The following is a 13,003-nucleotide window of genomic DNA, read 5'->3' on the forward strand; positions in this document are numbered from 1 at the left end:
CATATGCCCCTGGATATAGGCAACCGAATATACAAATTATACCTTCCCTACCGAAGCGAAGGTCTGGTGTTTTATCAGAAAAAGTTCAAAAGAATGAAATGTTTGTGTGTCTTGGTGGCGGTTACTTATGGGCTAAAGAGTAAAAATCATGAATAAAATGTCTAGAGGTCAATCTGTCTTTATTAAATAGAGAAAAGAGTGAAGAGTGATAAGTAAGTAGAAAATTCTTTTGATTTTCGATTATTCTAGTGTTTATAAAAACGTTCAAAGAGCACAGAACGACTAGGTGATGGTTAAATAAAATGTCTTGAGGCAGTCTTTGAAGTTTTTAGATCTAGACAATTATTATATAATAATAATAATTTTTAGTGCATCAAATACCTATATTATTTTATTGTTGTACAAACATATTACTTACTTATCCACAGATACACTTTATATATAAATTCACATTGTTTTAAGTTAACTATAAAAGGTGAAATCCATGTATTGATGTTTTTTTTAGAAGAGTAACCAAAAATGTATCCTACTAAATAAATGAAAATAATTCAAAATTATAATAATGCCAAGTTTGAAAAAAAAAATAATGTATCAATTTCATAAAATATAATAAAAAACTATAGTTTTAACTTTTTTAGAATGGAGCGAATATTTATTTATAAATTAATACAATGTATTAATATTATACTTCTAAAAATAATGAAATAGTAATCAAATGTTGATGTTTAATTTCAATACAATAAATTTCAAAATGCATTGTTCTAATTTTAGTTATTTTTATTCAGTGCTTCAGATATTATTATATTAATCATTTATTTAAATAATAAAGTCAGTTTCAACAAAAATTATTTGAAATTAATATTTTAATTTGTATGCTGTAATAATGCCTATAGGCATTATAATGTATGAAATCACATCACATAGAAATATCAAAATAGTTACCTAATATTAATAATTGTCTAATTTTGTTCAAGCTGCAAAAAAATATATATATATATATAAAATAAACATTAAAATGTTAGTGAAAATAAAATATGTAGTATCTCACTATTTTATGTGAAATAAGAATATGGCAACCGCTAGTAGCTTATTAAGACCTTGAGAATACTATTAGTTATTTTATAGAGGGTTGATCTACAAGTCTTACCAAGAAAAATGAGAAGCTAGGTCGGATGTCTTCGTCGTGCGATGTGCCTACAAGTTTTTCAACAAAACCGACAAGTTAAGGAATGGATGACTATTTCATATTTCTTTTAACTTTATCCGAACTCTTGTATCCGTTCAACTCCGCCATTCCTTGGACTAACTACTGAGAACACTTTAGGATTCAGGTACAGGTGTATACATATGTACATAGATTTACTTATTTAATAAACCTGTTTCTTTTTTTGTTGTAAGCTCGAGAGTTAAGTTGTTTAGAGGTATGGTCATCTGTTAAGTTCCTCAGGCGATATAGCAAATATATAAAGATGACTTTAAAAATATTTAAGTGTAGATACGGCTTAGCCATCCGTCCTGTCTTCGGGTCCACTAATTTAACCCTATAGACTGTCATTAATTAAGTGCACTTTTCTATGATTTTCCATGTAATAATAAAACAACAAAATCATGTTTAAGACTTCTATTCAATAAAAAAATATTAACATGAGTGATATTATTATGAATATTTTAATTCCATATCGATTGTTTAAAATAACAAAAATTAAGTTTAAACTTTAATATACATTAAATATATAGTTGTTAACAAAATTTCGTTTTGTTTACATTTTTTTAAAAAACAATAATAGTTTTCTTAAAATTAATACATTAAAATATATAAAAAATCCCAATTTTGAATAACTGGTATATGTACATACATTTCAGTTAACACTAATGACATTAATAAATTAGGTCTTGATAAATAAAACTAATGAGTTAAGTACTTGTTTACAGGTTGATAAACTTTAAAGGTATATTTTCAGTTATTATAAATATAATATATAAATATGTATAACAGATTTATAAAATTAAAATTGAGCAATGTATTACTTATAAAGTAGATCTACAACAATTTGTACTTTTAATTAATAAACAAATGCATCAACTTTGGCCATAGCATAGTTTACATGGGCCCACACTGGAAAAGCATTTATGAATTCTTCGAATTCATTGTTAAGTATCATATTTTTGTGTATAACCCAATCACAAGATACTGTGATATTTAGCGTGGCTTCATTGAAACCATATTGACTTTCAACTTCCAACCAAAATCTGTACTCTTCATCTTTAGTTCCACTAGCATGCCTAACTATGTAAACGTCGTTATTTTCCCATTGAGTAGTCACCTCCGGTTGATCGGTAAAACTCCAGGCTGTCAGGTTAACGCCTGGATAAGGACTGATATACACATTAATCCTTTCTGGTCCATTGACATTAAATTCTATTCGACGGCTATGAGTACTTTCATTGCTTAATAAAATAGCTGTATTACTTTTCAGGACCGACATTGATGGTGCAGAAGGTATCCAACTATTTGATGGTTGCGGGGTTGGGGTAAGCGGCAGCCCACATAGTAGTTCTTTAGAACAGTCAATGTTAACGGCTTCCTTCATTTTTGGCACATATTTAGAAACTGTAAATGGGGCATTTCGATCCCAATTTACTATCAAAAAACCAGAATTGTTGAAACGTACCTCTTTTTCAAAATTATAAAATGTCTGTTGTACATGTATTATATCGAATCGTTCATTCTTTGGAAGAATAATGCCATCAGAGTAAGGAAATCCAAATGGCGATACTATGGTAATTATTGAAAGTAAAAATAAACCAAATAGCCCGTAAATGATCATTGATGGTTTTTTGACCATTATAATTACTGGTGACATGTATCCAACAGTAGCAAAAGTCGACATTGAAATGAGTGAGCCAATAATGTAATCTGGATTGAAGTTTGATCCAAACCGTCCAGTAATTGGGATGAAAAGTGATAAAAATGTTTGTGTCAAATAAAATATAAATGTTATGGGTATAAGTAACGATACAACATAAATAGTTATCCATAAGTGAGGTTTTTTTTGGATTCTCAACATACCTAGTATGCAATTAGTTACTGATGGAAACAAAACTATAATCATGAACAAGAAACTAGATCGTAGTCCCATCATTGTAGTGATGAACAACATTATGGTCCAAAACAATTGGTTTCCATTAAACAACGATAGAGTCCAATCTGTACGTGTTCTTGTTTTATTTCGAGGATACAAAAGTGTAAATAACAATATGGTTAACGTTGAAATTGCAAAATAGACAATTAAATTGATCTTGTTGTTATACCAACTCATAGAATATCCCAGCACGTCCAAAATATATGCCACTAAGACGCTCGATACAATAGAAAGTAAAAACGTATAAAATGTCCCTGCTATGATAGTTAAAAAATGCAAACTGTACTTTTTACGATTCATTCCTATTGTTATTTGGCCCAACGATAAAAATATAGAAAAAAGTGAAAGCAGAGCAACTGTGAAATTATATAGCACTCCCGATAGTTCTGTATACGAGAACATATACACGCCTAATACATCAAAGAACACATATTTAGTCTTGGATTTTGTTGTGACGTTGTGCGATGAAAACATTTTACTCAGCGCCAAAAGGTTATTCCCCGTATGTTGTAGCACTGCTGGTTCAATTTGATTCAAGTCATCGTATTTAGTGTGGTAAACATATCCATTTCTGTAGTGAGCCAAATCTAGACCAGATAAGTTTCCGAAATCTCTGAATATTCTAAAATCCGTATCTGACGGAATGATTCCTGACTGAAAGATTTCTTCACCTATTACTTGGCCATGCGGGTGAGGTACCGAATGAGCATATAAATCCACCAAATATGAATTCGACTTAGTGGTCTGGAACATAATTTCCTTGCCGCCTGCTCCACAACTATCTAAGTTAATGAAATATTTTATGTATTTAGACCAAGGATGTTGAGTAATAAAACCATGCGAAGCTTGTAAAATTATTTCTTCCCCACCATTGAATAAAAATATTATCGGTCGCCGCAAATCGTTGCATTTGGCTAAGACTCGAAGGAGTTCCATCATAACCGCGCAGTGCACACCGTTGTCACTTATACCAGGTCCGGCAGGCACTGAATCGAAATGGCAATTTAACAATAGAGCTTCTTCAATATAATTTTTTGGATTTAGTTTCACAACAATATTCTGTAAGTTTTTATAATCAAACGTAAATTTTATATTTCGAAAATTTAACATTAAGGACCCGCTAACTTGTTGATTTAAAATATCAATGTTGTTCACGTTGCCTTGGTCTAGCATGATACTCTCGATTTCCGTTTGCAGTGCATTGAAAGCTAAGTTTTCATTTTCGAAACTACCGACAGGTCTGGGACCTATATCCGATAATTTTGACAACGTTGCCATTGCACGTTTTACAACAAAACCACTAGCTGAGTTTGAATTCTCAACTTCTGGCAAACGGTTGTCCATGTAATACACAAAAGCATTAAGTAAAATCAATATACATAGTGCTGTTAAAGTAGTATTTAACGTTGAAAAATATTTTTGGTTTTTCGAGGTCTCGTTTTCAATATCTTCAGGATTCTGGAGGATTTGAAATGTTTCCATTGGCTGGCTATTGTCGTACCTATTACCACGACGTCGGAGCTCCATTCAATACTAGCCTGTACAAAACATACAAAACTAAATAGTAGAAATCCCTATCATTATATTTTATTTAATACATTATGAGTTTAGTTTGTGATTTTCACAATTACATTTAAAATTAAATCTAGTTCTAATCTACTCTAATTATATTGTGCACAAAGTGCAGAAAAGTTCCAGTAATGAAGGCTTTTTCCGATGTCTCCTCCAGGGTTCTAATAAATATGTCATGTCAACTTTATCTTGTTCAGGCAGCGAACTTAGTTTTAACAAAAGCGTGTCTAACCTTTGTTTTTTAATTGGAACTCGATAATGTTTTAGCTGTTTGAATGGCCTCAAAGTGTTTAGGTCGAGCTGTCACCGTACTGTTGGATACTTTCACCATAAGACCATGAGGAGCAAAAGTCCTGGATAATTTTAATTTTTGGTCATACTTTTGAAAAGCATAACGCTTTGTACAAATTGGTAGATTTTTCGATTTGTTCATTTTGGCAAACATCCGTGCTCCTTTCATGTTGTGATCGGATTTTTAATAGCGTCCATATCTACCGTGGACGGTAAGTCTTCCAAGTCCGAATCATGAGCAGGTTGATGTATAACTGCATTGCATTCGGAATTACTTAGAAGATTGCTACACACTTTACTTACAAACTCGTTACTTTGACCGGAACTGTTCATTGTTTTTGGGTTATTTAACAAAATCATAGTACAATCCTAATTTACAAAACAATCTATAAGGTTTGTTTAAATATATAATGTTCTTAACCAATAAGTAAATTAAATTGATAAATGTCTTAAAAATATATGAAATGTTGGTTACATTAAATACTTTTGATGAACTTACTGCTTCAGTGTTGTCTTAATATATAATTTCAGTCGACAATCACAATCTCAGCATAACCTAAAAAAAACATTTAAACTTAAAATTGATTGCAAAACAAATTACATAAAAATATTAATTAATCAAACAGAATAAAAACAATCAATATAGTTTATGTAATTAAAATCAAAATATGCTTCTGGTAAGGTAGATAGTCAATTCAGTGATCTACCCTTTTTCTCAGAACATAATTGCACAATAATTTCACAATGTAACTTTACTCCAATCGAACTTTTTTAACTCTTAAGGTAATGTTTTAAATTCTTGAAATTCACTCTTTTAACTAATAAGTTCATTATTGTTTGTCATTTATATTTATTAAACTTAAAAAGTTGTATTCGAATTATCTCACATAAATCTAAGTCAGTTGCGCTAATTTGTATGAACTATACTATTGTGATAACCGTTGAAGAAAATCCATGACTTACATTTCAAAAATTATCCTATTCAATGGTTATTAAATGAAAAATGTTTATAAACGGGTTACTAATGTTTTGGTTTGTTAAAATTTTAATAATTGAACTCGGTCAACAGCCATACAACATACTCAAGAAATATGAAGACAAGTCCTGTCTTATAAACATAAAAGACTATAAAACATTATTTAAACAATTGAATTAATAATATTAATAATATATTCATTTGTTCTTTGGCATACAAGATATTTATTAATTATTTCGTTTGGTTACCTGTTATCAAACAGTAATTCACGTTCAGAAATGGCAAAACTCGTCTTGTGGTATTGAAATTTACTCAAATTAAAACTATACTTCAGACAAGAACGTACGAATTTTAATTGTTTTACGTTAAAACTAATTAAATTAAAAAAGTAATAACGTGCGTTCCTTAAGACATCTTGACATTTATAAGGAAGTTGAAAATGTAAATATGACATAATAATGTAAGCAACATTATTGTTTCTTATCTTATCTCGTTATAAGCTTTCTTTAATAGGGGGTCGAGACACGGGGGGTCGGCAGTTGGCCGAAAAATGATAAGGGTTCGATCTACAATAATTCTGACAAGACGGTGTTACCAACTTAATTAATAATGATACCTGATATTTCTTTTTAACGATATTGATCTATCGACCTATAAAGAAAGTTTATAAAAGTTCTATGTATTGATCCCGCTGCGGTATTATAATTGGCGCGAGGTGTGTAAGAGGCGCACTGCGCAGTCCATTTCTTTATAGATCCATGATCATAATGGCCGCCACAGACACAATTTCATCGGCATCGGCATTGTAAATGGTCGTCCACTAACTAGTATAAACCTGTGGTTACGAGTCAATTAATATTGATAACATTTTCATAAACAACAACACCGTAGCTGATCAGAATGCCGGATATCATTTTCTCGATATTGTATAATTCTTCTATACTATTGTTATTTTTTTTTGCTTGTGATTTCGATTGGAGAAATTTTAAATTTCTTGACGACACACCGGTCGATGATAATTCTGAATAATATTAATAAGTTTGTAAACAAGAAGTACATTTTTTAACGTTTCTACATGATTGTATAATGGAATATGTATACAATTTACCATTTCAAGTCTTAGAAGTACCTAATTTGCGTTTGAAACGACCGTCATGGTTAAAAAAACCGTCGGCTATGTTCATGTACGCAATAGTTACAATATCTTATTTTTTAGTTACTGGAGGCAAGTACATTTTTCATTATATTGTTTTCTATTTAATATTTATATTCTTACTACAATTTAATTTTCAAACTTTATTGTCTAAAAAATTACACTTATGCTATGTTTTCTTATTGCGCAGGAATCATCTACGATGTGATTATTGAACCGCCTAGTGTTGGTTCTACAACTGATGAAAAAGGTCATTCCAAGCCAGTAAGAATGTGTTTAAATGTCAATTCTTTGTTGTGCATTGATTTACTTTTTAATATTCAATTTTAAATGTATTTTAGGTCGCTTTTATGCCGTATCGTGTCAACGGACAGTATATCATGGAAGGATTGGCCTCCAGTTTCCTTTTTAATATTGGAGGTTTAGGATTCGTTATTTTGGACCTAACCAATAATAAGTCAACGCCCAGATTAAATAAGACTTTACTGACTGCGGTTGGATTTGCGTGCATCATAGTATCTTTTTTTACATGCTGGACATTCATGAGAATGAAATTGCCGTATGTATTTATTGAAATTGATCAACTAAAAAAAAAAAGGTGTAATTGTACCATTTTTAATTCTATTCATTTTGATTATTTTTTAATCAATTTATTATTTATCAGTGGAATAAATTATATTTTTCTTAATTTCTGGTTTTATGTCATAATTTTTGAGAGTCGATTAAATATGTATCAAAGCATTTAAGTTGCTATTTGAATTTAAATTTGATTAAGTTATAAAAATATGTTGTACAATACATTTTTGCATTTTATTTTAAATCTACCAAAAACAAGATAGGTGGTTTTTCGCTGAATCTAAATGGCTTCCAAAGTTGTTAGCAACTAACGTCAATATTATTACAATAAGACTAGAGTCCGCGACAAACAAGCTAGAGGTTTGGGCTAAACGCCACTAAGCAATCAAAAGGGTATATTTTAGGTTTAACCTAAATATGTATCCTTGCGCCAGTTCATTTGACGCAGACTTTAGTTCTGAAATTATTAAACAAAAAAAATAAAAAACTATTTTTCAAACATACTGAACTTGTTGAAAATATTATCGTTTGCGTATTTTACAACTTTGGAGGCGTTTTAAATAATAACTACTTGCTAGAGGAATATTAAGGCTAGATTTGGATTTAGCAAAAAAAAAGATTTGGTTTTTGGCCCATGAAAGTCTTTATGATAACAATTTAATTGGATTTTATTTTTTCAGTGGCTATTTGAAATCATAAATTCATCATCAAGTGTATAAATATACTAAGTCATACACACGTATCAAAACAATATTGAACAATACAAATACTATGAGCTAGCTTTAATCCTAATTATAAAACAAATAAGAAATAAAATATCTTATATTATAAGTACAAAGTGTATTTTTTTTAGTGTCTGTGGATACTATTTTAATAGTTTGATTTTTTCTTATATGTTGTGCCTTTTAACAATCACAATTTATATCAAGTATTTTATTATTTTCTCTATAAAATCTTTAAGTAGAAAAGTTGACACAAGTTTATATTAAATCTAATAATTATAAAAAAAAAAATTTAACTTCTTTATAAAGCAAAGCACATACACTATTATTTAGTGGAAATGAGACTTTAGAATTAAATGTACATATGTTATTTATATATTTTTAACATTGTTTTGGGTAACTTAAAGTAGGCAATATAAATAAGTCTTCATGTTTCTTGTTTTGTAGAAGGTCCTTCTGAACCACTGTAGGGTGAATACGGCGGGGGGTTACAAAATTCCTGAAGATGCGGTTCTACCAAATGTGGCATTGCTTGAGGTTGTGTTGGATATGAGTATACTTGTTGCGGGTAGGGGTGTTGAGCAGGTACATGTGATGTAGGTATGATAGAAGATGATGGTGCTGCAGTTCCATGGTATGGGCTTAGCACTCCAGGATTATTTAAGGTTACGTATGGAGGACCAGTTACATAATTTAATATATAATTTTAATAAAGGAAAAAATATAAATTTTAGCCAAAATGCGTAATGTACAGTTTTAGGACATTTTGGTAGACGTATAAGAATAAATATTGACAAAGTGAAGCTTCAAAGTACAAACGTCATTTGGAAAATATTTGAGTGATGGGATGTTGAAGTTAATTAGACTTATAATGACACAAGAAAAGAAGAAAACTTTAAACCCAAATGGAACACAATTGTAATGTCTTAAAGTATTTTTCAAATTCTGTTTTAATTTATTTAAATAAAGCCCTTTTTTTTAAAAACGCCCTAACTAGATCTTTTCGACATAGTATTTGATAATTTGGTAAACAGAATTATATTGTATAAAATAAAAAGCGTACGAGGCATGATCTTTTGGTGGAATTTTTTTTTTTTTTTTACTTACAGTTGCGACTCGACGCTATTGTCGACTTGGCCAGTCCGGATGTCAAGCAACTTCTTGGCCATGACGACGGTGTGCTTTTTAGTATAATATATTTTAGAATGTAGAAATGGCCAATAAGTAACGGACTTCAACCGGCGAGAGGAGTACTCGTCATAATGATTAATGAAGTTCAGACTTCATGTAGACGGCGGTCGACGAGCGATTAATAATGATAAGAGCGGTACGACGGTGTTGACCATGTAGCAAGTGTACGGGCCGTTTTTCGGACACTCGTTTGCGCCTTGCGCGTTTGTCTGCTAGACCGTCAGTGATTTGAAAACCCACCTGAAATGGGTTCAATTTCTACATTAAACTTAATGAATGGCTTCATGCAAAAAGACCCTAAGTCCATAACATGTATTAATTCTCGTTTATGGGATCGCAGTTTCAAACGCCTGATTTTAACCAGTTAGTACACTGGTCTTCTGAACCGATATGCACTACAATTGCCTATAGCAACAGCCGTTTAGTTGGTTCACAAAGAAACCTTTGCTCACAAAATTAGTAATTTTGTTTAATTTCAAACTATCTAAATTAAAAACGATAAAAATTAAATCATGTTATATTTATGATGATAGTCTATGAAAAATTGTAGGTTGAGATTCTAAAAAGCTTCTTTCAATCCGTGTAGATTTTACCGTGTTGTAGTAATTGATTTATTTATATCAAGAGAAAAACTACTATTCAAGTCGACGTTATAAGAAACGATTATTGTTTATTTATCATCCAGCCGATTTAAAATTTTATGTTGCTAAGCCACATATTACTATAACAGACAAACATTGCAATTAGCTATTTTTAATAATCGAACCTAACCTAAGATTATTTCTACATATTTTTTCAACCAAAAAAATCCATAATTAATGCCAATAAAACCCATATCGTTATTATACATTAAAAACCTAAACGAATAGATTACAAAATATGTTATTTTATAAGGTTTGAAATGCTGTATACAAAGACATACATAATCTATTCATATACATTATTTATTTATTTAATTAGTATACAAATTAACTATTAAAAAGATATAAGATAAAACAATTTTTTTTCGAATTTAATTTATTTTAATTTAAAATTTCCCAAATCTAAATATACTATGAAAACTATCAATCATCTAATTATTCTCCTCGATTTGATCATCAAGGAGATATACTGGATTGTCATAATTGTCAACTTCATAATAATTTCCATCAAAGTAACTGTATTTGAAGTATATGCGGTTTATAGCCGATATACAACAATTTACATCATCGATACCAGAAGTTACTAAATATAAGTTGGATTTTCAATTGCTCTGAATAACCCTATTAAACGACACATATTGAGATAAATTGCAAAATCTGGATCTTTTTCACCTAAAAAATACAAAATAAATTAAATTTATCTCATTTGATACGATTTTTCTTTATGTAGAAGAAACAACTGGTACACGTTATAATAAATCATAGAAAAATAATACAGACATTATTGCTTTTTAATTAAGGGGTGCATGGCCAAAAATCTAGTATAACATGACCCATATTTCTTTAAAAATTAAAAAAAAAACCGAAGTTAGTTTCCTAATTAATTTATTAGAAACTTAGAAGCTTTTATATTAGAAAATTAAATCAGTTACTAAGAATTGACATTAAATACAAAAGAGTCTATAAACAGGCAATAAACAAGAAATACATTTAAAAGATAAAGTCTCATCTTTATTTTACTGTGTAATGCATCTTTATATTTAGTGTATTTTAAGAAAAATCCCATATTCACGTTGTTGACGCTCCATAGTTGTATTATTATTAATTGATTAATTATATACAAATTATTCCAAACAATTTTACATAAAATGGTAAACAAATTTGATATGCATTTTTACTTATTACAGTACGGATGAACGCCATATTAACTTAAGCACTGTTAAGTAATATCTATTTTTTTAAATTTAATATTGCTACTTTTAAATAATCTTAGTAAAACGTACCCGTTAAAATAGTCTAGTAGACGTATGGTCAATACTTCAGTTTATATCGTTAAACAATGTTTTTCTTATATAAGATTAGTCTTATTATTTTAGCATCTCTTACGTTATTGATTTTCCAGATATTATATGTAAGATAATACTGATTATGAAATGAAAATAAATGGATTCAGCTGTTCTTAATCAACTTTCTGATTTAAAATTTTTGAATTCAACATATTTTATTTTAAAGTTCTTATAAACACTCTTATTATAACATATAACCTTATAAGTTCTAACAATAGTGAGTAAGTACTAATAAAAAGTTTAGTAGTATACAAATTATTTTATTTAATAGTTATTAATTAAAAAAACAACCATAGTCTGATCGTTTAATGTTTGCGTGACACAAACTCTAATTATATTCCCCAGAACAAAACGCAAGTGAGTTTTGTTATCAATTTAAGATGTAATGTAACTGAATCACAAATTATTGGTCCATATATTTATGAACGGAATCCCAATGATAAGAAATAACTGTTTATAACGAATAAAATGCCAACGTTGTTGATTTTTTTTTAATATTTTTTTTATAAAGTGCTGGTGTATATTGAACTAAATGAACTTTAAAATTAAGCATGTTTTTTTGGAAAAATAATGGAATTAATAAATCTTTTTTCCTAAAAGTTGCGTAAAATTTGTCTTTATATGTTTTTAACCGTAGTGATTTGAATTAAAATTAGACTCTTAGTAGAAGTATATAAAGTATAATGAATAGTTAAAATATACTACATGTTAGATTGGTTTTATATTTATTCTAATAAAAAAATAATTTTCAATGAAAAAAAATACTGCGAATACATGAAAACAACAATATGCATATAGTAGGTACCAACTTATTTAGGCCAAAAAATACTTGTGTTCATTGAAATATTTTCGCATTCAAAACATTTGTACAAATAAGAACAATCCCATCGACAACAGCAGCAGAAAACACCAAAACAATTTCATTTTACCAGCAAACGATTAGATTTTCAATTCAAAACTACCCATCGATAAAATATCTGTTTGACACATTTCTTAGCGTGGAATAATATACCGTTGGTTTATGAAATACAATTTACAATCGGTTAACGTGTGTATATAAATTATTCAGTACATAAACTACTCAAAATCAGTTTTAAATATTACTGAAACTCAACTCCAAATTGCGTTCAAAACTGGGTTTAAATACTCGAAAGCCTAAAATATAGGTTAGATGCATCATCAAATATTTTCTATACAAATCTCTAAAAGTAACTAGGGGGCCTATGTTCCATGCCTTAGACTCCCAGTCCTTAGTATAGCTCTCATAGCAGCCAAAGACTTCATTTAAAAATGTACTGTATTTTCAATAACCAGAAAGAAAATCGATATTGCTGGTTAGTGGTAACTGATCTACGGTTACGAATGTAGGATTTAATCATTCGGCTACACGAA

The 13,003-nt window shown here is 29.5% G+C and overlaps 3 protein-coding genes across 4 annotated transcripts in view; 2 read left to right on the top strand and 1 right to left on the bottom strand.

The window, feature by feature from the left end:
- Window positions 1–8,503, top strand: part of LOC126835109 (oligosaccharyltransferase complex subunit ostc-A-like) — an 84,142-nt gene extending 75,639 nt beyond the window's left edge. Inside the window, exon 4 of the mRNA XM_050567407.1 lies at window positions 8,392–8,503. Within this exon, the coding sequence (XP_050423364.1) occupies window positions 8,392–8,410 (19 nt within the window). The 3' untranslated portion in view covers window positions 8,411–8,503. The remainder of the gene's footprint in view (window positions 1–8,391) is intronic.
- Window positions 1,812–6,473, bottom strand: LOC126835106 (endoplasmic reticulum metallopeptidase 1-like). Of its 2 annotated transcripts, XM_050567403.1 has the most exons (4): window positions 6,231–6,473; window positions 5,506–5,562; window positions 4,948–5,375; window positions 1,812–4,681 (listed from the first exon to the last, which is right to left on the bottom strand). In XM_050567403.1, exon 4 carries the CDS (start codon window positions 4,668–4,670, stop codon window positions 2,064–2,066), a length of 2,607 nt encoding a protein of 868 aa, XP_050423360.1. In that variant the 5' UTR covers window positions 4,671–4,681; window positions 4,948–5,375; window positions 5,506–5,562; window positions 6,231–6,473; the 3' UTR covers window positions 1,812–2,063. The 2 variants fall into 2 exon arrangements, with proteins under 2 accessions (XP_050423360.1, XP_050423359.1); XM_050567402.1 differs by lacking the exon at window positions 4,948–5,375.
- LOC126835108 (oligosaccharyltransferase complex subunit ostc-A-like) lies at window positions 6,693–8,514 on the top strand. Its single transcript, XM_050567405.1, has 4 exons — window positions 6,693–7,207; window positions 7,326–7,399; window positions 7,477–7,694; window positions 8,392–8,514. The coding sequence occupies exons 1-4, from the start codon at window positions 7,069–7,071 to the stop codon at window positions 8,408–8,410; spliced, it is 450 nt and encodes a 149-aa protein (XP_050423362.1). The 5' UTR covers window positions 6,693–7,068; the 3' UTR covers window positions 8,411–8,514.
- Window positions 8,515–13,003: the final 4,489 nt, after the last annotated feature.

Source organism: Adelges cooleyi, unplaced genomic scaffold (genome assembly GCF_023614345.1).
Source record: "Adelges cooleyi isolate 19-005CV unplaced genomic scaffold, UGA_ACOO_1.1 ACOO_flye_CR_arks_rails_tigmint_CR_PRNA_22, whole genome shotgun sequence".
Taxonomy (NCBI): Eukaryota; Metazoa; Arthropoda; class Insecta; order Hemiptera; family Adelgidae; genus Adelges; species Adelges cooleyi.